Source organism: Anomalospiza imberbis, chromosome 28 (genome assembly GCF_031753505.1).
Source record: "Anomalospiza imberbis isolate Cuckoo-Finch-1a 21T00152 chromosome 28, ASM3175350v1, whole genome shotgun sequence".
Taxonomy (NCBI): domain Eukaryota; kingdom Metazoa; phylum Chordata; class Aves; order Passeriformes; family Viduidae; genus Anomalospiza; species Anomalospiza imberbis.
The window spans coordinates 22,504-48,646 of NC_089708.1; the positions used below are offsets into that span (position 1 = coordinate 22,504).

Here is a 26,143-nt window from a genome sequence, read left to right on the forward strand (position 1 = left end):
TGCAAATGCTTTGTTACAATATACCTATACACTGAAGGTTTCCTTCTCCTGTGGTTTCTAGGATAACATTCTTATACCTCTCACATTTTAGAGACCTGCACAGTGAAAGCAGCTTTTTCCATTATAGTGTTATTGAGCGCATCAAAAAGAGCAAACCAAAAGTTTACATGTTTTAGATCATTTCGTTCCCATACAGGAAACAAGTATTAGGTAAGTACAACCATTACACTTAAAGAAAAAAAGTGCAAATCAGCAAAGTTAAGAAATTAAGTTCACAGTTCATTAGGAAGGTGTACATCCATTGTTCATTAGAAAGCCTAAAATGCAGCAAAACAGCCACCAGGTGATGCCTAAGGGAAAATTTATCAGGACAGAGTATCTGCTGTCTTAAGGCACAATTAAGAACATTTTCCAAGCAGTTAAGAACAGGCATTCCCTACTGTATCTTTGTGAAAAATTGACAAGTGGATACTAAAAACTAGGCCCTATGGATCACATAAGCAGTTGGTGACAGTAGGAGAAGGCAGTTGATACTCCCTTCTCAGAGGCAGCAGCTTTTCACAGTTGGCTTCCCAAAGTAGCGTGGCTTCAGAGGCAACCAAAGTGATTTTACATCTCTGTTTGTCCTGGACTGTTTGTTTCTTCTACCTGAAGCTGCAGCCAGCTCCAGTCTAGAGCCTAAAGAATAAATGAAGTTCAGTGCTAGCTTACAGTTGAGTTTTTCTAGAATAAAAGTGAAGCTTGTTAATGAGTTTAAAAAAATTTACTGTGAACAAGTTGGTCAATATACTTTCATTATGAACCACATGACTGCTATCAATTAAACACTTAACCTACTTGCACTCTAGTATTTTACAATATTTTTAATATTCTGCATCAATAAATTAAGCATCCCTGCCCACCACTGTACTGCCACCCAATTATCTTAAATTTGTGTGCAGTTTTGCAGTATTTTTGTACAACGGCCAAGTGCTTTGCCCCATCCTTTACTGTTCAGCACAAGTTCCCAGCACGTGGCTCCCAGTCTAGGCAAGCAGAATATGTCAGTCAACAGATTATGAGGGAACAAGTGCTTCCTATCTCTGCAGCTCCTACTCGCCTCTTGTCTAAGAGTAAATTGCAGATTTCAATTAGCTATATTAGTGGTGGCAAAGTTGCAGAAGCAGAACTTAGAAGCCATGCCCTTCCCCAGTCCATTTATAGAAGAATGAATACATTACCAAGAAACTCTGCTCTTGATCCTTCATTGTGTCATGCATCACATTTTCTAGTTGGCTACAAAGTTTCTGAGATTCCAGCAGTAGCTCCTCACTGAAAGGGGCAATTATTACGCTATTAATTTCTATGACAGTTTAAGGAGATGTTGCCTCTATCATCAAGAAATATTTCTGGCAGATACGATGCAGAACACTGAAGTCAGTCGGGTCATAGGCCTGTAATTCATACTGCAACTTGAAAAGTTGGTGGCAGCCCCTGAGTTATTACACAGGGGCAAGGAAATGTATTTCAGGATGGGATTGGGTTCTTACTATGTGGAACCACTATTGCTAGAGAAAAAGCTGAGAAGCCTATAAACTTAAAGATGGAGCAATATGCAAATAAACAAACCAAGGTCTCTCATTCCAAGTGGTGGGTGACCCAGTTCATTTAAGCAAGCCAGAACTACACATGCTTGGTTACAGCAGTCTCCTCAATGATACAGCTCAGCTACTATGACATTGCATGACAATGCTTCAACAGTTCTTGCTGGCAGTGTACTTCCAAGTGAGCCCAACCATCTCAGATTAAAGGAAGAAAACAACCACTGCTATTACTGAGGCAGGGGGAAGTGAAGGTATACATGATTCCCCATTTTTTGTAAGCAAGATCTGCAAGCCCCAGGAAGTCTAACTATTAAGTAAACCAAGACTGCTGACAATGCAAGCTGAACATGAAGTGCAAAATATGAGAAACCCTGTGTGCCATTATTTCATAAAGCAGGAAGCCCAGCTTTGTAGTGCTGGCATTAGCAGCTGAAGAACTCCAGACTTTGCCTCACCTTTTTCTTACAGAGTCTGATAAATTGTATGTTCCAGAAGGGACCTGCAGCAGCAGCTGACCCGAGCTACCAAGACGTGATGTGTTCATGCTCTCTGGACTGCCAGTAACAGGACCCCGTACTTTACTCTGAAGAAAACACAGAATATTCAGAGTGCAATTATTTCCACTAGTTTTCAGCAGCCAGGAATATGAGACAACCTGGAACTTGGCTTTAATACGAATTCAAAATAACCACAAGACACACTCAATTTACTATTATTTCAGTAACCTATGCTACAAACCATATTCTTGGGTTAAAGTGGAGTTTTTCTTTTACTTACACAAGCAATTTTCAGCAAGTTCCACAGTTCTTTCTGTCGTTTCTCCTGAAGCCTAACAACTGTTTCCTCATCTTCACTCATCAGAGTCATCACTTTCTCCACTCTGGGGAACAAGTCCAATGCCTTCTGTTTGCAAACTACAGTTTTACTATTAAAAAAGTAAAAACTTATCACATGTGGGCCACTGAAGTAGGACAACATTCCTGAAGTTACATATTTCCTGTAACACTGCAAGATCTCATTAGCTGTGTGCATTGAGTTTTAAACCTTCTCTCACTGGAAGAGAGAATGCATTCTCTCAACTCTGAACAAAATCTACAAAGCTCACCTGAGCTGAGCATAAATGACTCGAACTTTTTTTTCAAAGGTCTGGATTGCCTGTAGGAGCAGTCGTACTATTTCCTGGCTATCACCGCTTGTCCTCTGATCTGGAATGAGAGTCAGTATTACACAGAAAGGTAGGTTTGTAGGACAGAGTGAGAAGATTCTTAGTGGCTTGTTTCCATCACTGCTTCAATCCTGAAGCATTCAAAGTTCGGGATATGCAGATTTGTGTGGGATGAATTACACTGAATTTTCACCACCTTCTTCAAAATTTAAAGAACTTGAAAAGGAGAGTTGGGAATGTATCAAAGGAACAGCCATATCTTTTATCATTCCTACACAGAAGCAGCAGCATATGCTTGTGGCAACAGCCTGCTCTGAGAAGAGTTCCAGAGAGTTTTGAGAACAGCTTACAAAGCACCAAGCTGGCCTAGTGTGAAACAGACTCCCTGAGTCCCCTCTGGAGAAAAAGGCAAGTCCAGGAGAGCCCATGTGCTGCTAGTGTCTGGGCAGGCCTAGAAGGCAGATAGTTTTCTCAGTGATCATTACTACATCTCCAAAGTTACTATCCACACAAAGCAAGCTGACCTTGAGTAAAGTGTCCTTTACCTCTTGGCTTCTCTCTCAGTCTTCGGTACAGCTCTCTGGCTTGTTCCTCTCTTGAAGAAAAAAGCAGGAAAAAACAAAGGTTTTCCAAAGAACCAAAATTAATAACAAATAGTTTGAGAACTCAAATATTTTCTATACCTGTCTGCCACTTCAGACCAATGACAGATGAGTCAAAAGCCATCTTTAGTGTTAAAGTCCTCCCAGTCCCCTGTAATTTGGGTGGAAGTAATAGCCCTTTCATTGTCCTGTAGTGAGTAAGCTTAGCTAGAAACACTTCTGCATCTGAAGCTCAAGGTAGTTCAACTCACAAATCCTCCAGTGTTCCTCCTTGTTTACGACCTAGTGGGCTTCTCTGCAGGTCCACAATATCTGTCTGCAGGGCCATCATCCTTTTCACTAACTGGTCCACATCATCCTCCTGAAAGCAGGGTAGAACATAAGCAACAGAATCATCTCATACTTAGAGACACTACCACTCACATTGATTCATATTTCTAAACACATATTTCTTGCTGTTTGCAAGATGCAAACAGCAGCCTTGGCCAAAGACAAATGAGAATAGGAGTCACTTCAATTCAAGGAAATTAGGTCGGTGCTCTTGGATAAAACAGCTTCCACGACATTTTTGAGGTTTCCCCAAGATCTCCATCTTTCTCCTAAGCCTTACAACAGAATAAGCTTCAGGTAGTACAAGTAATGGACAAAATTGGTGCCATGCAAACCAAGGCAATGTGAAATCTGGAGTAAGTCCAAACACAAGGAGTTTCTATTTAAGGCAGGGACAATGAAGTAAAAGGGGGAGGAGGGGAGAGATAATAAAAACAAGCCTCTTTTTCTTTATGATAAGCCGTTAGATTTAGAAACATACCCGCCCACAAAGTTCCACAGCTTGCTCCATCTCTTTCCAGGCAAACAGCAGCTTCTCAGAAGCTACAGGAATCAAAGAAGAGTGACTGGCTTTCTCAGGTTCACAGAGAAAGGGGTAGGTGTTTTAGTGAGGATAATAGGCATGAAAAGACCTGTTTGCCAGATGCTATACTCACTAATTCCAAATTCAATCTGCTCTTTATACTTTTCCAGATCAATTTGGATGCTTGTTTTAAAGAAGTCCAGCTTTGCTTTCAGCTGCTGAGAAAGGGAGGCCATTGAATTCTTCATCTTCGAGAGGGTACTATTGTAACGCAACAGATTCATCCTGCATGGACAAGAAGGTCCTATTAGCCTCTAAAAATAAAAATCCATCAGGCTTCCACTAACATCCTAAGTAGACACTTGAGATAACATTGAGGACAAATGCAATTGTGCCACAGGGCTAACTCTCAGCTTTTCACTAATTGCTTACAATCATGGGCTTCCCCATTCCAACAGGGTCCCACTTCTGTCTTCCCTTTCACCAGAGCACAAAGACAGAGATAAGCATTTTAGAGAAACTGCCACCGTACATGGCTGCTCGCTGCCCCTGCTGAAGCCGGTTACAGTCCTCTTTCAGCATCCGGATTGTGTGCCAGATCTGACCCCACACTTTCCGCAACTGGAAAAAGTGGAGATTCTTCTTTGGATCCTGAACTGAAAACAGAGGTGGGGAAAAGGGAAACGTACGTATCAACATGAAGCCCGAAAGTTGCATTATCACAAAACAGACCAAAACATTGCTCCTTTGAGGGGCATGTTACCACCTGCAAAGCCTAGAGCTGGATAACCCCCCAGGATAACCCCCCAGTATATCAAAATCCAACACTTCCATTTTCAGTTATTCTGATAAATTGAATGAATGACAGTCTATTTTACTGCTTCTTGATGTAAAAGCTCCCTCTACTCTTTGTACATGATACAGACCGCAGAACATGGACACCGCTCTCAACACAGACCCCCTCCCTTCACATTCACATCAGAGAAAGTCCTTACGGATAGTGTCAACACTTTCTGGATGAGGACGTAAGGCCACCTGAGCCTCATAGGAAACTTTCTTGTTATCAAAGAGGAAGAGAAGGTCTGTGTCTGCAGCTGCAGTATCATTCACCTGCAGAAGACAGAAGACCCAACTAGGTTTTCTCAGGAAAAGCAAGCCTTGGTAACACTGTAAACGGAACAGTCCTCCTCAGCTACACAAAGAACACCAAAGGCAACAGGGTGCCTATGCACCTGCATAGGTGCCTATGCTACAATGGCTGTCAGGTCTGTGAGGTTACCTTGGCAAAAGCATGCCAAGTCCTGTGATCCCAAAGTGAGAGCAGTGTCTTCTGATTCACTCAAAAGCAAGAAAGGGAATATCCATACTCACCTTGCTATCAGCTCTATGTTTAGTGACCAGCTTCTGAGAAAACAATGCAAGTCCTGCTTCCTGCAGTAGTTCCTGGTCCTGTTCTGGAATTCCTGTATCTGACTGAATCCTGGTCTTCACACTCTGCAGAGTCTCTTCCTCTGTCACAGGGTAGGTGTGCACAGTTCCCGTAACCATGTTCAAAACATGAAGCAACTACAAGAAGAGTAACATGGCATGAGAAAGATGACCAATGTATCTTCAGCCTTAGAGCAGAGATCGAGGGACTGAGACAACGACCACCAAAAAGCTGTTCAAAGCACTTGCCAGACTCAAGAAGTCACTCTGCAGCTACTTTCTAACATTATGGCAAAGTTCTTCTCCTCCATCAAGTGAGAGGACAAGAATGGCAATTAAATACCTTCAGCTGTAGAATCCTCTATCAGAATATGGAACTAAGCATGCATAGAAGCTATTCACTACTCCTAATAAGCTCAGGGAGTATTTGTCCTCAAAGAAGCAAGAGGAAAGCATCTGTCACTAACTGTCAGGAGACAGTTCTATGGGTTTCTGCCTCACTCTTCCTCCTAAGTCTATGATTCAAGCCTCTCCTCTCACAGACTACAGGCAACTACTCTCTGGAAAACTTTTCAGGGTAATATGGACCTACTGCTTACCTTCAAGTTCAAAATGTCATCCAAAGCTTTGAAACACCCATTGGGTCCATATGTAGGATCTGTACCTCTCTGACGTGGGTGCCACATTAACATGAGTTGCAGCCATTTCTCCAGCCTCCCAGACAAAACACTGAGCAATAAAAACCAGGAGATCAGAAGAGGTAAAAGTGCATTTGCAGTAACCACATGGCCTGTTCTGTGTGGGAGGACTAACAAAACTCCCCCCCTCCCCCGTCACAAAGGCAGAAACCAAGACTATACAAGTCTGACAAGCGATAATAGTACTGCCTGTGTTAGGCACTCCATTTATTCACAGATTAACACAGTAAGGCATATAATATAATCTTGGTCCTTTTGCAGAAGAATCAGTTTATCTCAGCACAGCAATTTCTAGTACTCACCTGTTCAGATTGTTTGGGCAGGGCAGACGGCTAGAAAACTTGACTTCTCCAGATAAGTCCTCTGAAACAACAATATCCAGCTCACTCTTCTGACGCACTTTTGTATGCCTAATGTAAGCAAGCACAATGGTGAAATAATTGCCTGCCTCTCCCATCCTGCAAGTTATTAGGCTCTTAGAGCTACTCTTGACAGACATAATACAGATGCCACTTTGGTTTCTGTTATCTGCCCTGCAGGAGTCAGCCCTTATCCCATAGAGCAAGTATCAGGAATGTTGAACTTGCTCAGGTGGGTCAAACTCCTGTAAAGGGGGTCATTTTCCATAAGGGCAAGGAACATAGGGATATTATCCTCAGAATCAAGGGACCACACTTCTACTTCCTGTAAACAGGAAAGTCACATCATACCCACTTATCACCCAGCCACGGTTCACTCACCATTGCACTGGCTGCCAGTTGGGTAGGAATGGTCGGAAGCCTGTAATGCACTCAAAGGCAAGCGTGCCAAAGCTCCAGTAATCCACTGTCACCGTATACTTCTGCTGTTCCAGCAGCTCTGGAGCCTGATAGAGTTTACACACATGAGACAAAGCCACCCAGCCCTGAGCTTTCTCTATCCCTTAACATCTCATTAACATTTGTACAAACGATTAAAGTCATTACTGAATGCTGCCTCTCACATGCTTTAAGACCGTCTTGGAGTGAGCAGCATTCCTGGTTACTGGCACTCCTGCTTATTTATAACAGAAGCAACTAGCAGAAAACCCAGTGTCAGCAAAAAAAACAGTCACCTTCACTAGTTTCAGCACCATAAACACACCCCTTACCATGCAAGTACTTAATCCCAGCCCAAAGCTTGATAACAATTAATTCTACCCCACTAGAAAGCAGTAGCTGCTCTTCTACCTGAATTCCTTTCTTACCAAGTACTGCAGAGTCCCAACAAAGGATGTGCATAGGCTACCCTGATCCAACTCCTTAGCATAACCAAGGTCAATGATTTTGTGTATTAACTGAAACACACAACAGAGAATAAGAATGCTAGACCGAAGTCCTGTTAAAAGCACATCATACAGCAGAAAGAAAAGGTTCAGCTCTTCAAGGCTATACAGGAAAGGTGCCAGTGAAGAGACAGAAGTAGAAATGGGAGGCTACTGTAGATTCCTAAAACCACAATGAATTTGAAGGTGTCATAGCACACTTAGCAGTTATGCATCTAGCTCCTTCCAATCTTAGGTCAATCGGTACAGTCTGGCTCTTTCCTTAATAGCTGAAAGTCGAAATGTCAGGTGTTAACAGATGTCTAACACAATGTCTTATCTCAGCTGCACACAGAATACTATTCATCTGACACAGTGACCTGAGACAGGTGTTATCCTGGGCTGAGTGCTCTTGCAGAGGGACCATGTAACTGCATGAAGCACATGCATGTTCCTTGTAAGCTTACTTGTCTGTGCAAGCAGAGACAACTGCTTCCTGCTTACCCTTTGTTCTCCTTGCTGCAGCACAATGTTCTCTGGTTTCAAGTCTCTGTGGATGATCCTGTTCTCATGAAGGTATCTGAGAGCAGAAGCTGAAACACAGAAAAAGCCAATTTTAAGAGCATAAGTAACAGTACCTAGCACGAGCTCAGTAAGGATTCAGTTCTATCTAGCAATAAGCATGGCTTTCACATCAAACCTTGTACAATCAAACATACAATGAAACACTAAGTGTAAGGTGTAAAGTTAGCATCATAGAACGCTGGACACAAACTGAGTTCTCTCTCTGAGTGTTCCCTCACATTCTTCCTTTAAACTGTAGTAACACTGGCTAGCTTCCAGTAGGCAAGGACCTCCCCACACTCCCAACACTTTTGGTAGATGATCAAGATCATAAAAGTTCAGTCTAAAATGGAGTCACTAAGGTCACTGCTGTATATTTAGAGAGTGGATTCAGGACTAAAACGGTTTCTATAGCTCAGACAACTGAAGGTACTGCTACCACTTACCAATGTCAGATAACAAGATAAGAATAGCTTCTTCTCGCAAGCCACAGCAATTCTCCAGCTGGTTCAGGTACTGCAAGTAAGCAACACAGAATGCAGTCTTTCCTTCCTCTACCCTGAGCAAGGCCCACAGTCCCGCAAATTCTCAGGGATACAAGAAATTTCAGCAACAACAATTAAATTCTCCAGAAGCACAAAATTCTATGGACTGTGACCTGTGGTAGCAGCAATTACATATTTGTAATTAAATCAGCCTTATTTTAATTGCATGGGAGGATAAAGGAGCAGGTGAAAGAAGTCACTGTCATCCCATTCTCATCCTTCTGTTTGTTCCATCCCTCTTTGCCATTTCCCCTGTGCCTGCCAATATCAACTCCAATATCAGGCCTAAAGTCTGTGTTTTAGCTATGGGCAGATTATAGCAAAGGTCAGAAAAGCCTGAGGATTAGAACTATCATGTGTTACTTCTTCCTATGACACACAGGAGTTAATCACTTTCAGGAAGGGTACAGCCTACAGATGCACCTACCCTTACAAAGGTCTTGGCCATACTCGTATACTGTTGCACATCCCTTACACTTGCCCTCATTCTTTATGTGCAAACTCCTCACAGTGTCACTTGCATCCAAAAAAATAAAAAAAGTTTCACAAAGCACTTAAGTCTCCAAAAGCTGAACCAAGGACCAAGCCACCAACACCTGTTGATGCCATGACTAGAATTAGAAAGCATCAGGATGTGAAAGCAAAGGTTTTAAGGGAAAACTTCAGTAGAAAACCTAGGATAAGATTAGAAGCTGATCCATTCCTTAGTTACCACCCCAGGGATCTCACCTTGCGGAGGTCTCCACCTTGGCAGTACTCCATGGCCAGCAATGGCAAGTCATTTGGTGCGAGCTTCTGCATCCCTTCAGGAACATCACGGGCAGCCACCACATTGGGATGGTTCAGTCTGCGGAACAAAAATTAGGTAAGTACGTTCTGCAACTGCTATACAGTTTCACATGTTCCTGGTCATTACCTAAAGTCGTACATGGTCACAAATCCTTTTAGAAACAAAATGAGTGAATTCTAAAGGTTTGCATCTTTCACGGATCTAGACTCCTTCCAACTCTGGCATTTCACATGCAAGACAGTGTGTTTCTTCAACACATATGCATTACAGATCTGTCTGGAAGGTACAGCAACAAGCCTTGCAAGGAGTGCAAGGCAGTCTGTTGCCACCGTCCAGAAAAGACCCACACTGCAATCAGACCACTTACACCCGAAAATGTTAATCCAACACCCCAAGGGACTGCCCCAGCACAGACATTAAGTCAGGCAAAGCAGCGGCTAGGTAGCAGCGTTGTTGTAGCGCTGAGGGCACAGCAGACGAGACGAAGACGGCAGTGTGAGACCCAAGAGTCTCACGCAGCAAAACGTGAAGTTTTCTTACGCGTGAACTTACACGCACTTGCCGCCTCAGCGGACCGGGCACCTCCCGGAAGGGGATACCTTGGCGGCCGGCGGCCGAAAGCCTTTCCCAGCATTTCCCTCAGCGCACCCGTCAGATCCGCGCTCCAGGGCCGCCTCCGCCACGCGTCCCGGGGCACTGACCCGACACCGCGCAGCGACCCCTCCGCCCGGCCCGGAGCAAGCGGGCACCGGCCGCGGCCCGAGAACACCGCCGCCCCGCCTCACCTCTTCATGATCTGTATTTCCAGCGCCCAGCGGTCGCGGTTGCGCGGGCTCAGCTCCTGCCGGCACTGCTTGATGGCCACCTGCTCGCCGGTTTCCTGTGGACACAGCAAGGGTTGGGCTGAGCCCGGGTCCCGAACCGGGGCGCCGCGGGCCCGGCCACCGCCTACCTTGTTGTGCCAGCGGATGACGTTGCCGAAACCGCCGGTGCCGAGGCGCTCCCGCATCTCCCAGGGGCCGCAGGTCAGCGCCTGCAGCGCGGGCGGGCGGCTCATGGCGGGCCCGGCTCCGCTCCGCGGGACCTACGCTTCCGGCTCCGGCGCGAGCGCCCGCCCTTAAAGGGGCCGCGCCGGGCCGGCGCTGGGCTCGGGGCCGCCCCGGCGAGGAGCGGGGGAGTCGCGATCGCCGTGGCCGCGATATCGCGTGTAGTCAGGGGCTCGGGAGGAGAGGAGAGAACAGCTCGTGGGCTGTGTAAGTAAAATTGCCGAGTTGTCTCTTCTTCCCACAGCATCTCCAAGATCTGCCAATCCGGAACGCACCATTTGCTTTTCCCACCGCACCGCCCGAGCCAAAGCGCTATTCTGGGCATTACATCGGGTTTGGATACTTCTTCCTTCTGGGCTGGCTGGCGTGAGGTGCTTTAATGCCACCGCAAAGACGCACAACAGTACGAGGGTGGAAAGTGCACTCCAAGATCTACCACAACTCCAGTCGCCTGCGCTGGACCTGCCAAAGCCACCGGCCACAGAGGTTCCCGTCAGGGTGACGTGGGCCTACTGTGGGATGTCATGATGTCACACTTCGTCACTGCCATTAAACAGTCCTGCTGAAATTATCCTGAGGATCAACTTAGAGAAAAGCCAGTAGATGGTGCTTGAGAGAACAGACCCTTTTATTGCTGGCTTTCCTAAAATATGTTAAGCCCTACAAATGGCACCACACTCTGTAGGCAATTATAGTTGTCCTTAAGCTGTGAAAAGCCAGGAAATAATTTCTGAAATCTTCCCCCATGGCCATCACTTTGTTAGAATCTTTAATCTAGAAATCAAATGGTTATTATCTTAAAAAATAAAATAAATTAGCCCCTGCTCATTCAGCAGTGTTCAATCTCAACAACTGGAAGTCCCTTCCAGAAACAGTCAAATGCATCTACACTTAAATCAGATTTATCGCAGTAATGTTATCACCAGCACTGTGACTCTCGGAGAAATAAATTTGATAATATTGACACAGATCTCCATGCAGATACAGAGTACCCAGTGGTTCATCTTTACCATTATGCAAAATAACCAGTGCTGTGCTTTCCAAACGAGGACTCCACGCAGCTGCTGCTGAAAATGGAAGTCCCTCACATACTGGTTCTTACATCTTATACTAAATTCTGTCAGGAGCTTGATTGCTAGTGTGTCACATGCTAGTGATTCAGTTCCAAGCAGGTAGGACACATTCATCACTTAATAATTGCAGCAATGACTGTTTTCATAACATGCCCTAAGATCAGCTCTAAAACTGATCATCACATTTGTCTGCCACACTTTGATAACTGAATACCTCATGACCACATTCTGGTAAGTAGATCTTAATTTTCTAGAATGAGTAATATCAGTGAATATGTAACTCTGGCCCTCAACATGCTGTTCCTTATTTGTATCTAAAGTTCTAAGAAGTTTTGCTCATTTAACTTGAAAACTCCCCTGTTTCTTCTCCCATGGCTCTGTTCAGGGCATGCTTTGCTCCACAATCGGGTTAGGGCCTCTCTGACAAACATCTTAATTAGGAGCACAGCACATTACACTTGTGTGTGAAACAGGAGTTTCTCGTTAATAGGACTAAGTCTACATACTGCAGACTTCTAATTATATTAGAAATAATACAGCTGTGCATTCACTCACACTCCTAGAAGCATAATGGGACAGGACAGGTAGCTGTAAGGGATACGTACTATTTTGTCATTGAACAATAAGGTGTTCAATGGGGAAAAAATTGTTTTGAAAACTGAATCTGCTCTCTGACTGGGAATGAGAAAGAACAAAACAAACTGGCTGTAAAATCCAGCAGCATGCTAGCAAGTATCCCGTCCCGCACAGGACTCCCTCCCCGACAATCCGGACGCCAGCCGCCTGCCTGGACCATCCCCTAGAGGCTCAGGAAGGGGTGGGATGCGGACAGCACGCCCCATGGCCCAGCTCCATCAGCACGCTCCACCCCCTCGAGTGGCGCTACAAGTAGGACAGAGAGATCAGAGCAGACGCACAGGAAACACAAACCTAGACTGGTCTGGAAAGAAAATCATCAAGACAGTACAGAAGAGAAAAAGCAAAAAGGTAGGCACTACTCTGCACCTGTTTCAAAAAGGGCATTTCCTGTTTTCAACATCAATGGCACTGTCATTAAATACTATTAAATATTATTATTTAATAAAACCCAATTTAATAAATGAAGCACCATGATAGTTAACTAACTGAGCTATTGCCTTCCTGCTTTTGTAGAAATTCATAGTGTAGGTAAAGCTGCTAACTTTCAGTTGTTTCAAGAAAGCTGAAGCTTTCTAGGGAAAGGGCTGACAGCCTTAGGCTCTGACCAGTTTGGCAAGGAGGAGTTTCCTGCACAAAGGACATTAGCAGAAGAAATTAAGAGTTATGGAGAAATAACTTGATGATAAGGTGACACAGAGAACTAGCTGCAAAAAGAGAATTTATCTAATCTTCCCAGTAGGAGATGAGACTATACCTTTCACCCCAGGTTCCAAAGCATTATAATGGAGGGACACAGAGGAGGAGGAGGGTGGGCCATCTTCACTTCTCCCTAAATATGCTTCTCCTTAAATGTGGCCAAAACCACAGGAAATACTGAGGATGATTTCAGAAACAAAGACTTTAAAATATTCATTTCCTCCAATGTCTTCAAAGACTACAGCATCTTACTTTTGTTTTCTTTTGGGTTTGTAGCTCTTTCCCCCCAAAACAGAAGTCTGTTTGTTGTATTTTTAAGGAGAAATAGTTCAAATCTGCTATTCATCTGCTTGGTTCAGAAAAGGGATACAGAAACGCTTCATCCAGAAGGCAGGAAAAAACAGCAAGGGTCTGCAGTCTGTTGCTTCAACTATATCAAGACAGTGGATCATCATCAAGAAAGCTATGAGGGCTATAGATTCAGAAACAGTGTATTTTGGAATGGACGAATTATGTCATTGGGAGGAAAGAGAGCTACTTTTAATTTCTGTAGATGTTGCACTTAGGGACACGGTTTAGTGGTGGATTTAGCAATGTCAGTTTTACAGTTGGACTCAATGATCTTAAAGGTCTTTTCCAACCTAAATGATTCCATGATTAATGACTTTTTGTTCACATTTGATAAGTTACAGCTATTTTTTAGGTCTTATTCCACATAGGTAAGATAATGCTCACATTATTACTGCTTAGAAAGGCTGTTAGTAATAATATGTTAATATGTGGTGTTTTAAGTGTTCCTGTTGATGATGCTTCAGCAAAAAGAGACAAATTTAAGGTATCACATATTGTTATGTCCTAATGTACTTGAAAGTGTAGAATCAAAATGTCAGAACATCACATCTAGGTCTTTGACTTATTGGTCTAGTATTTTTGATTGGAAAGCCGCACACTGTTTATGAGAGCCCTACCAGATGCACATTGCTTGCAGGTTTCTGCTTGGAGCCTTGTAAACATACTTTTCAAACAGTCATATGATTTCAATTTGACAGCTTGTCATTCCAGTTGACTGGCCTAAGTTGTACCTTTCCCAAAACTGAAAATTAACACATGGTAACATCTGTTACCAGTTTTCCATGCATAGTGGGACAGCAGCCATCAGTGGATGGACAGGTATCCCACAGGGAGAGGGGGAAAGGCTGCAGCACTATAAGCTAAGATAGCCTGAACAGGGGCAACAGAAATCAGTGGAAGACAGGATGTGACATCTGATGCAAAACCACTTTAGAGAGACTATCTACAGCACTTTGCAGTATAAACACTTGCTGTGTACAGCTAGAACCTACTTGTACAGATGAATGTATGAGATGAACTTGATTAAGCTATGCAGGTGCTTTTTAAATAGAGATTCCTCATGTCAGTCTTCCAGGCAAAGAAAATATAAAAAGGACATTTTTAAGTTTAAAAGATGTTTCTTGCTACCCCCTGAAAATGATCTGCAGTTTCCTGCTGGTTTCAGGTAGCTAGGACTTCATCCAAGATATCAGTTAGGCCAGCTGTCCTCCCACAAAAAACAAACAAACAAAAACAAAAAAACCCCACCCAAAAAAAACCCAAAAAAAACCACCCCAAAAAACCTGATGTTGCCTTGTTTTTGGGGCATCTTAGCAGGTACCTCAGAATTAAGGCTTCAACAGTTCTTTACCGTGCTTCCCAGGCAGGAATTCTAACAAGGCAGCTCAACCGTGATCTAAGTAGTTTCACTGAACAAAGCTTTCCTTGAAAGCGCCTTAGCTATCAGAATCTTGTTTCCTACGGGTGTAAGAACTTCAAGCCTTCTCCACAGATAACAACAAAGATCCCCTGTGATACCAACAATTTGCAAGTTAAAACATTGCCACTGTGGGATTCAGAACACAAACCTGTGTAGCTGTAATAATGAGCCACAGCTGCAGGGAGTAAGAATACTACACAGGGTTATGGCAGAAACCAAGCGACTGGATGGCAGTTCAGAGCATTCGCTTCGGCTTTGGGAATGCTGCTGATTTAGTTCAGATTCAATTGAAGTTGAAATTGAATGTTGAAAATCAATTAATTGAAAATCACTTGTACCACTTTTAAAAAGGCTTGTTATACAACGCAAAATGTTTCCAAAGAGAAAATAGCTTGAAAGTATATAAAAAGCATACTGTGACATCTACGGACCAATACAAATCACTGAGAGATGCACCGAATTATAAGGATTTTATCATCAAGATGTGACTCAAAGATAAAGCATGGAGTAATAAAGGTTCTCGGAAGATGTTCTTGTGAATCTTTTCAGTCTGACTTGCAACTTAAGTCCCCTCTTTTTGCAGCCTGATGATGAGAAATCACATCCTAAATTATCCTGTTGTACTCCTGATTCTGCTTCAGAAACTGGACTACTTGTGCCTTTTGCTTTGAACAAATTTTAAAACAGACAAACAATGAAAGAAACCCAACGACAAAACTACTGAAAAACCACAGAGTCTTTTTTACTGAAAAACCATATTAGCCTTGAATCCCAATTTATGACTCATGTATCATACTTCAATTTCACCAGCTGTTATCCAGCTGCCTTCTCTGGCTTTATATAAACAGAGTCTGAGCTCATGATTTCTGGAAGTAGTAGTTTTCTCAAATAATTGGGTTAGCTTTCTGCATATAACATAGATGATAAAAAGGTGACAGTGTGGGCAACAGTGCCTGGATATTATTTCAAATATTTGGAACTTCAGGGCAATCCTAGAGACTAGAAATTAAATTGTATCTTCTTGTCTGTATCTTGTGCCTGCTATTGTATCACACTCCCAGCTCTTGGTTTGTAGAGGAGGTATTATATTTTAAAAGGAAGAGAGAAAATGGACTTCTGGTGTGGGACTTGTTCAAAGCAGGGGAGGTCCACCACATCTACATCACACCTTCACAATCTCCCACTAGGGATCAATGAAGGTTCTCTCCCAAGCGTACTGATATAGGAGTCAGACTAGGTAAGTAAATTGATTTGGAGCAAGTAGAAACTCTTTCTGGTGGACTGAGGAGGGCTTTGAAGTGTAAAGCTGCTGAAGGGATTAGGGGGAATAATTATAGTTGCGACTGCATAGAAGTGACATACAGAAAGATGCTGCAACAAATAAACAACACTATCATAACGAAAGCTAGCCTGCTAGACCACTGCCATGCTCTGCCTTTTTTAGCAAACTCATATGATAACAGTAAAAACTAAAGGCTTATAAGAGACACAGCAGTACTGTCCTCACCTATCATCAAGCAAAGTCATTTTGCCTACACATCCTCTACACAAGAGAGAAGCCTTCAGTCTCACCCAAAGCAGCAATCATACAAAAAATGCAAATCCTCTTAAACCACTGTTACCATAAACTGACCCTTCAGTAGATGTCTGTGTCTCCTCAAGAGATCTCTTAAGTAGGTGTCAGTAATCTCAATCTCAATTAACGCATTCAAATCACCATCAGACAAGCCTATCTCTCTAATAGTGCACACGGTACTGTTGGCATCCTGCAATTTAGGGAAAAAGTACTTGGAATTTACTTCTGTCTTATTCCCCAGGAAACACCTTCTCAGTTTCCTCCAGACATAAAAGAATGTGCTTTAGCTTATCAAGTTTCTAAGTCTATCAGGTAAAAGCACATCTGGGTCCAGCCTGGCAGTTTCCCCAGGAAGACCAGGATAGTTAGACCAGACAGCTGAGAAGCGATGGGTTGAAAATGTTTAAAAAGAACTTTCATAATTTAAAACTTTCATGTAAAGTTACACCTTGAACTCCGTTCACACTGTAAAACTTGTTTGTTCAACATCTTTTTTTTTTTTTTTTTTTTTGTCTCTAAAGATAATTTGAGATTTGGAACTGATGTGGAAAACACTCAAAATGGAGGGCAAACTCCCATGTCTCCTTCTGCTGGTGGGAGCAATCATGACTGCCCAGTGCCAGGTAAGAGGCTAATGCATCAAATAATTCTCTTGCCATCTTCCTGTATTTTCAGCGGCACTTCTTACCATTGACTCCAGCTGTCTGCATCAGTCAGAAGGAGAATCTGCTTAGCTCACTAGAAGTCAGAGGAATAAATGTTACAAAGTAGTCTACCTCTTGTTGTGGATGCGTTATGTGTTATCCTGGTTGGTTTTCATGTCAGTAAGAAAGTCTTCTCCAGATATTATTTGTGTATCTATTCACTGTCGTCTTTCCTTGTTAATAAGAATTCCATTGTAACCAGCCTTTCATTTTCTATGGTCATCATCTTCATCACTACTCTCACTTAAAACTGGACATCAATGGTTCCCTTGTCCCCTCACTTTAAGCCGCACATCGCACACAACTTGAGTAAATGCTACACAATTCTAAAATGTTTACTCCCTTTCTCAAAAAATTGCTAGCCCACCCTTCCTCCTTCTTTTCATCTTCTTTCTTTTGTGGCCTACTCAAAGAAGCTTTCTAAATTGGTTTCTTCCATAAAACTTCATCCAAAATATTTCATTTAATTGGCTGCAGGAAACACATCTCTTAAAGATAATCAAGCCACAAAGTCTTATGGGGAAACTGCATGTCAGTGAACAAAAGTAACTGCTTTTTGAATTTACCTTGGTAATTATTTGCTTGAACCTCCTTCAAACAGCAGAAAGCTGACAAGCTTTAGTTAGCATTTGCAATGCCCCGAGAGCGCATAATGACTTCACACACAACCTGAGTACAATGTATCCCAAGTTCACATCACTCAAATGACAAGCAATCACCTGGTAATCTGTGGCAACTAAATGTTTTACAATTCTTAGGAACCCATATTGAGCTACTAGAGGCACTTTTCACTGAACTGTCTGACAAGAGGGTAGACAATTCCTCAGAGCTTCCCTGATTTACATGCCCTCAAGAAAAAGACTGACTCTTTGAAGGTACTTGTTCTCTCATATTTTTAAGAGAGCAGTTACTCACAGAATTAACCTTCTTTGCTTGCAGGGCTTACACATGCGTTTCAAACGAGGAGCCAGATCTAGAGGTAAGCAGGCTAACTAAAACCATGTTAGCTGGAGCAATATGAACATGGGAGGGGAAAGCACATGATGTTGAAGAAACAGAGCCTGAAAGCTTTTTGTCACGGTTATGTGGATGAGAGATTCAGAAGGCAAAATATCAGACCATTAATACCATCCACAACAAAGTTTTCCCCTCCCTCTGCTCTTCCTGAAAGAAAAGAAGGCCAGTCAATAGTGGAATAGTACATCTGGCAGCACAGCAAAGAAAGAGATGGGACAGTTGTGGTCTGAGAAGGAGAAAGGGCAACCCATTAGACAGATGGTCCCATCACAGATACTTTTCTCCTGGAAACAGAAGGGAGTCCTTTAGCTCAGCGAGGTCTTTTCCAGTATTCTCTAAAAGAGGATTTCCTTTCTCTGATTACAGCCATTTGCACAGATAATTCATCCGCAGAAATTTACCAACACAGGGGGACCTGGCTGAGGCTTTCAGGGAGCAGAATAGAATACTGTAGGTGCGACAGTGGTCGGAGTCGCTGTCACACTGTGCCTGTCAGAGGTATGTATGACAAAGAAAAAGGAAATGGTGATTGTCCATCTAATCATCCTAAAGAAGAACTCCACAGTCAGGGCCAGAGTTACTGCACAGAATTTTTTTCTGGGAATAGAAGAGGATAGAAATGAAAACACTGTACGTTGTCTTGGGCAGGGTTAAGTGGGAGTGGGCATGGGGCTGAGGAAGTCTAATAAAATATATGGAAAAAATGAAACAAATAAAGAATGGAAGCACTACATAAAAAAGGCTGTAAGAACATGGCAATACCAGGTGGGTAGGGAAAACCAGAAGAGGCTAAAGGAGGCTGACAGGAAAATGGAGGATGTGTATACATTGCCAGCTTCTTGCTTCTGTGAAATCTAACAGTATTTCCTGTCTTTTGCTTATTCCACAGTCTGCACTAGAAATAAATGCTACAATGGGGGCCAGTGTTCACAGGCATATTATTCCCCACAACTCTTCATTTGCCAGTGCCACCAAGGTTTCTCAGGGAAGCAGTGTGAAATAGGTGAGTATATCACATCAACTGCTGTGAGCAATGCTATTGCAATGCTATTGATGTTAGCTATGCAGTGCACAAGGATGAGGTACCCAGAAGTTCCTGCTGTAGGCTAGGCTCTCTAATAAGTTGTCTTTTTTATTCTAAAGCTAGAATAACCAAAGAACTTTCAAGGACACCTGGGATGTTCTAGGTGTCTCTTAATAAAACTGTGAATTTTGCAACTGAAGACCTTCATGTACACTTACAGTCTGCCTGACAGAGCATTTTCACTGACTTACTAGACAAGATGTCTGAGAACTAGATTTAAACAGAACAGAGACTGGGGAAGCTGTGTGGGAAAGAATTTGAATGCTGTCCTTACATTTTTTTCCCTTTTGTTCAGATACTGAAGTTAAATGCTACAAAGACACTGGAGTAACATATAGGGGTACCTGGAGCATGACAGAGAGTGGAACTGAATGTTTAAATTGGAATAGCGATGGCTTGGTGAACTGGAGGTACAGTGGCCAAAGAGAGGATGCTGCTGAGCTGGGATTGGGCAATCACAACTATTGCAGGTGAGAGGCTGATGGCACACAGGTCAGAGCCACAGGAATCAGCCCATTCAGAGAGCCTGGACCAAAAGAATGGCTGCTTGCTGTAGTCTGATTCCAAGCAGGGAACATTCTGCACAGGTGCAGATACTGTGCAGCCCGTGAGCAGTAATTGCAACATCTGTAGACATATCTGAACTTCAGGTCTTCCTAGACTGGATGTTTATGGCAGACTACAAAATGCAAGTATCTCTCACCCCACAGGCTTTCCCTTGCCCCTTCCCAGCCCTCCCTAAACTCCATTTGTAATTCAGTTTCCTACTGCTTCAAATCCTGGTCAAAACTGTAAAAACATAGTATTTCCTGTACATGACCTAAACTGCACAAACATGCTGTCCACTCCTGCTAGCTACTTGCCATCTCATCTTCACTTCAATGTATTACACATTTTTATAATTAAAATAGGAATTCTAGCAACTTCTGATGGTTCAGTCCACTCTTCACTGCAGAGTAGGACTAAGTTAGCGAAGTAGATGGCCTACATGTCACTATTGGCAATAGCTTTATAATGATGCACAATATTGTAACTCTTTCAGAAACCCAGATGAGGATTCCAGACCTTGGTGCTATATCTACAAAGGGGGAAGGTACACCTGGGAACACTGCAATGTGCCTTCCTGTTCAAAAGGTACATGCAGGGAATGGACTTTGGAATTTCCATTATTCACTGCATATATAAGGGTTCTCTGTGAACTTGGGCTATTTCTGTAGCCTAAAAAGTTGAGACTCTCATGTTTTAGTATTTATAACACTGAGAGAATGAGATACATAGAGGTAATATATAGATGCCTTGATAGAAATCACACCTAGGATTTCTATCTGAACTGACAGGTTCACATCAATTGGTTAATGTGCAGCTTTCTTACTGAAGCTAGGAACCTCAACTGCAGATCTGGAAGAGGCACAGATTACCGTGGCAGCCACAGTGTTACCAGTTCTGGAGCTACCTGTTTGAAGTGGAATTCTCGAATCCTTGTCAACAAGTTATATACTGCTTGGAGAAGAGATGCCTACCAGCTGGGCCTTGGTAGTCACAATTTCTGCAGGTATGCAGTTGGTTATAGAATAAAAAAAAAAAAAAACCACCAAACTGTCTTGCAGTACTCTTAAGGCAAGGCTCTAGTCTTTTACATGGATTAGTAAAGCATAGGAAGTACATTACTGGTGACAATGAAACTCACTCCCAATAGTAATTTTATTCCACCTGACCTATTTATGCTTCTCTAAGATCAGACTCCACAAGTGCAAATTTCATGTGCCCTTAGGGCCCTCTGAATCTCTAGAAAAATCAAAAAGAATACACTTGGGTCACAGTCTGATATCTTTAGGTCTCTGCAAACTCTCTGCAGATCTGATAATTAAAATAGCTCTTCTCTCTCCTATGCTACAGGAATCCTGACAATGACAGCAAGCCCTGGTGCCATGTCCTGAAAGGAAATCAGCTCACATGGGAGTACTGCAATGTGCCTACTTGCTGTAAGGATACCAGCACTCCTGGTTGTCTCTTTCTTTGAAGCATTACTGTCCTGCATGTCATCTGTATTAAAATAAGATCTGGAGGGCAAAAAGCTGTATTACACTCAAGCATCTTCCAGTTAAAAAAGAGCTGGAGTTAAACAAACAAACAAGAAAACCGTTTTGGAGCAGAAAGAGATTCTGTAGCTCCACTCTCACAGAAGTGCCTTTTGGTCTGCCAGAAGGGAAGATGGCAGAAATGGAGAACAGGAAAGGCAGGGTTTCCTTACTGTATTTTTCAAATCAGAATACAAGTTTCCTAGGAAACAAGGATGAGTCAAATACTAAACAGTTTGTGGCAGGCTGCCTCAACATGGCCTGGTGACTAGGAGGCTCTTAGCCCTAACTCAAAGCAAGAGTGCCTGAACAAAAAGCCTATTTTTGGGTTTGTCATCCACAGCCACCTGTGGCTTACGGCAGCACAGAGTACGCCAGTACAGGATTAAAGGTGGTTCCTACGCAGACATTGCAGCTCACCCGTGGCAAGCTGCCATCTTTGTGAAGTATCACCGAGTGCCTGGAGAGCACTTCCTCTGTGGAGGAATTCTGATCAGCTCCTGCTGGGTTTTGTCAGCTGCTCACTGTTTTGAGGAAGGGTAAGTTGAGGATTCAGTACTATCTGGGGGAAAAAATGTCTGGAAAATAGAAGCATCCAGTATAGCTTTACTGGAAGGGTATAAGACTTGGAAAAAAAAAAAAAAAACCCTCTTTATCCCAGTAAGTCTGCACTAAAGATTATAGTTAATTGTGCTGAGCATTACAGAGAGGCATTTAATTGGGCAAACTAGCAGGATGGCATTAAGGTGCCACAGGAGAGTATCAGATACTTTAAGAACAGAATTGTCAACACACAATGCAGAACCATCTGAAACTTGAGAACAGCAAGGGGCTGGCAGAGGAGCTTTGCCCTGATGGCTGTAAGCACACAGAACAAAAATGAAGGCAAATAAGTTACTTTGAAGTCAAACTGCCTGGGTAACAAAGTAGTAATAGAGCTAAAATAAAAATAAATTTTTAAAAAGGCAAAAAGCAGACTTTCCAATAACACATCTTCAAGGGAAGGGTGCACTCCAGTAAAAACAGGAATAGACACTCTCTTTTCTTCAGCTTTAGTACAAATCAGCTGAAGATTGTGCTGGGTAGGACTTCCCGAGCAACTCCCGAGGAAAATGAACAGAAGTTTCAAGTGAAGAACTACACTGTGCATCAGACATTTGACTCAGAAAATTTCAACAATGATATTGGTAAGAACTTCTCTGACTCTGTGACTGGAAGGTCATGGTTGGCTCAAGTTTGTGATTAATGAAGTGGGGATATTTTTTCCTTGTTCAGCTCTGTTGCAGTTGAACTCAGATGCAGATGACTGTGTTGTTGAAACAGGCACTGTCCGCACAGCCTGCCTCCCCACGCCAGAGCTGCAGCTGCCTGACTGGACTGAGTGTGAGATCTCTGGTTATGGGAGAAATGAAGAATGTAAGTAGAAGATAAAAGTCTACATGTCCAGAGCTTGAGTCCTCTACCCTCAAAGAATTCAAGCCTTTAGCATCACTGAATGCATAATGTATCATATTGGCTTATAGGAGCACTACAAAATGTACGTAGGAGTTACTCAAAATCAAGTTTTGCTGTAAGTTATTCATCTCAGTTCTGTCATTTGCAGGGGTTGGTCTGTCAGTAGTAGAGTCTTCCTTGATACTCTTCACAGTACAAAACTAAAAAAAAAATGGCACAACGAATAAGGTAGGAGAGACATAAGATTTGCAATCAGGGCTGCCACATCCTCTGTACTCAGTACATTTAGATACTGTAATTTGGACAGAAATCCATCTCTGTTAAGCCTTGATATACCATATAGTTGCAGATTGATGCATTATTCTAAGAGACCTTGGCTATACAGAGATTAGCAAAAAAAAAAAAAAAAACAAACTAAAGAAGTAAAAACCCCAGATATACATTAAAAGGCTGGTTAAATTGTTTTTAAAGTGAACTTTAACAAACAGAAAAAAAAGCTGTCTGAAAGTGTACAAAGTCAGACCTGTATTTAAAGCAAACAAAAACCCCCCAGCCCTTATTTTATTTCCTTCCTTTTCCATTTTCTTTAAATTCTCTAGCTTGTAAACTTAGTAAGACAAAAACTGTGAAGCATGCATCACGCAAGACCTAATCAGAGTTTGGATCCATAGGGGTTTTGGAACAGACCTAAAGACATAGCATGTAAGGAGGGCATAAAGTATTTTTGAAGTGCTTTTAAAGCTGGTCCTCAGCACTGCTTACAGGGAGGACAGGATAAACTCTGAGAGGGAAAAGATGCTGCAACTGTAATTCAAAACTCTACTGAATAACAACAATCCTGCCAATTTTTGGTTTCGTGCAATTGTAGCTATACAGGAGAATAAAACCGATATCCAAAACTGACCACCCAAATCTCTTCCATTCCAACATAAGTGTACCAGTTACTCAGTATTATGTATGACAAAGCATCTAACTTTTGTTAGTGCAAGTCTAATGTTAAAAAGTTAGGATCCTGTTTCATACAGTTAAGGCATTTTCATAGACATTTCCCATGACTTCACTTTGATTGATGTAACTGTGCAAAGATGACTTATCCACACAAGAAACCTGGCAGTCTTTAATTTGGAGCCTGCATAAACCTCTCTAGCTTGCTGAAGAAACAGTATTGTTTCTCAACTAGATTTAAGCTGTTCTGATTATTGAAGTGGAACACCCAAGATATAAAAAGACATTTTTGCAAGGAAATTTTAGTTTAGCCACAGAGCTACTTCTATTCACTCTCCCCTAAACTATGGAAATGGAATTGCAACTTTTAAAAAACATATATATGCACATACACAGACATATATACGTATTTATATTGTCATTTTTCTTCCAGTTTCTCCATTCTATTCAGAGCACCTGAAGGAAGGCCATGTCAGATTGTTCCCAGCCAGTCGGTGCACAGCACGGTATCTAGACAACCGGACAGTTACAGAAAATATGCTATGTGCAGGAGACACAAGGAACCTTGATGATGCCTGCAAGGTAAACTAAATTCTGTTATTTTTTCTTGTCTCTTTTCTTTTCTCTGTACTTTGAGCTAACTAAACAAAAAGCTTCAGAAAATAGTTTAAAGAAGTTATGCATTTGCCTACATGGCAGTTCTAGTAGACTTTTGATGAACAGAACTGGTGGCTCCTCTTTCATTTCTCTTCCCCCACCACTCATGGAGAGGAAGGCAGGAATCACTTAAGCAATCAAACCAGAGCAACACAGACTGAAAATCCCAAATACAGGAAATACCACAAAACTGAACAGGAAAATCCACCCCAGCATTTCCTAGTATTTTCTGTTATGTGAGCGTGCAAAACACTCAGCAGGAGGTTGTGTAGGAGGAAGGGGGTGCCCCTCTACTGAAAAGTAGAGAAAAAAAAGAATAAAGGCTGAAAGGTGGTAGAGAGCAATGACACGAGGAAAAAGGAAGGCGTGCATTCAATCCATATCCTTTCTGTTTAAACAGCTATTTAATAATTTTGCTTTACTGTTACACACAGCAGTATAACACACCTTGGATCTTTATAGTTTGAATAAGGGCCTTCCTCTCTTTGTTCTTTTCAACATTTTATCTGCATTTCATAAATGAGCTCCATACAAAGTTAGACACTTCAGTGTTACATTTTTCTGTGTCTCTCCCCATAAGAGGAGCATTGAGGGAGTCTGGAACATAAAAGTGACTTAGGTAAAAGTACTGTTACTAAGAGCTCTTGATTTGTGAGCATACTACGTAAGGTATTTCTGTAAACACTAGTGCACCCCTAAAGCCAGAGGGGGTGGGAAAAGCAATGCAAAACCAAAAGAAAGAGATTGTTACTAATCTCCTACTTCTCTGTAGGGCGACTCTGGAGGGCCTCTGGTCTGTATGAAGGATGATCGTATGTATGTGATTGGAATCATCAGCTGGGGAATAGGCTGTGGCCGAAAAGACATACCTGGTGTTTATACAAATGTGACTCGTTATCTTGACTGGATTCAGGACACCATGAAACTCTGAGAAAGAAAAATGAACCCTTTCCAATCTTGCAACCATGCCCTCACAGCTTCTTTCTGGGTGCTTTAAGTGTGCTGACAGGGCTTCCTGTTTGTCCAGATGCTTATGACTTCTAGTACAACAGGAAGACAAACTGCAATGTTTGGGAAGGGCATGTTCTCATAATACTCTCCCTATTACAGGTTATTAGAAGCTAATCATCCTTTTCCCCAACATCACCAAACTTTCATATTGCATCAAAGCACATAAGTACAATAAAAAATTATTTTTGGCCCTGAGTGAATAAACTGAGAGAGATCATGCATCTCTTTAGCAGCTAAATTGTTTTAAGAAAGGGTGTGAAGTGAAGGGGACATTTAATTTCCTGAAAGCTTGATCTCCCTCCTTACTTGGCTGTACAACTGGCAGACGTTAAGCTCTGTATATACAGAGCATCTGACTTTGCTAATTTAAGCTGGTTTCAATAGAAGCTGGTTCCCAATAGAAAAAACAAAAGCTGTAGGCATGGGCTGCTTATTTTCAGATCAATATACTACTTATGTCTTCAGTTTGAAACCGATTAATTAAGTGAGTTTGAGCTTAAACTCTCTGGGCAAATTCAGGATGGCTTGCTTATTAGGACATTTTATTCTTTCACTTGGTTTTGCTCCTGGTAATGGAATAGGTAAAAATTTTAAAACTGGCTTGCTCTGCCACAGAATCAGTGCATATTTTTTGACTATTAAGTTTCTATGCATTATCATCTGATATGAAGCAAAAGCTCTCTCTTCTCTGCAGCAGGGCAAAACAAAGGACAAGTGTATTGGTACCTGTTTTACGTGCCTGCTAGATTTACATCCACAAGTAAAGGCCAAATCAGATATCACAAGGCTGTGTTTGTCCTTTAACAGAACACAGGACAGGTACAACCAAATCACCATGAACTAGAATCTCAGTAATCAGCATTATTTCCTTGCACTGCAGC

General features: G+C 42.3%; 2 protein-coding genes and 1 long non-coding RNA gene across 3 annotated transcripts; 1 reads left to right on the plus strand and 2 right to left on the minus strand.

The window, feature by feature from the left end:
• Nucleotides 1–113: 113 nt before the first annotated feature.
• On the minus strand, nucleotides 114–10,617 carry IKBKB (inhibitor of nuclear factor kappa B kinase subunit beta). The gene is made up of 21 exons (XM_068174563.1): nucleotides 10,463–10,617; nucleotides 10,296–10,390; nucleotides 9,450–9,567; nucleotides 8,622–8,691; nucleotides 8,116–8,204; nucleotides 7,555–7,644; nucleotides 7,070–7,194; nucleotides 6,632–6,739; nucleotides 6,231–6,360; nucleotides 5,575–5,769; nucleotides 5,199–5,313; nucleotides 4,736–4,859; nucleotides 4,337–4,488; nucleotides 4,162–4,223; nucleotides 3,602–3,711; nucleotides 3,294–3,343; nucleotides 2,689–2,788; nucleotides 2,361–2,508; nucleotides 2,039–2,166; nucleotides 1,221–1,311; nucleotides 114–678 (listed from the first exon to the last, which is right to left on the minus strand). The coding sequence occupies exons 1-21, from the start codon at nucleotides 10,565–10,567 to the stop codon at nucleotides 610–612; spliced, it is 2,274 nt and encodes a 757-aa protein (XP_068030664.1). The 5' UTR covers nucleotides 10,568–10,617; the 3' UTR covers nucleotides 114–609.
• A 6,224-nt stretch (nucleotides 10,618–16,841) lies between these two features.
• PLAT (plasminogen activator, tissue type) lies at nucleotides 16,842–25,483 on the plus strand. Its single transcript, XM_068174566.1, has 13 exons — nucleotides 16,842–16,934; nucleotides 17,955–17,994; nucleotides 18,399–18,530; nucleotides 18,922–19,035; nucleotides 19,412–19,586; nucleotides 20,159–20,250; nucleotides 20,494–20,668; nucleotides 21,013–21,098; nucleotides 21,538–21,733; nucleotides 22,245–22,381; nucleotides 22,470–22,610; nucleotides 24,028–24,176; nucleotides 25,024–25,483. Exons 1-13 carry the CDS (start codon nucleotides 16,854–16,856, stop codon nucleotides 25,180–25,182), a joined length of 1,677 nt encoding a protein of 558 aa, XP_068030667.1. The 5' UTR covers nucleotides 16,842–16,853; the 3' UTR covers nucleotides 25,183–25,483.
• LOC137463400 (uncharacterized) lies at nucleotides 21,124–22,085 on the minus strand. Its single transcript, XR_010993907.1, has 2 exons — nucleotides 21,965–22,085; nucleotides 21,124–21,176 (listed from the first exon to the last, which is right to left on the minus strand). It is a non-coding gene; the product is annotated as an uncharacterized lncRNA (long non-coding RNA).
• Nucleotides 25,484–26,143: the final 660 nt, after the last annotated feature.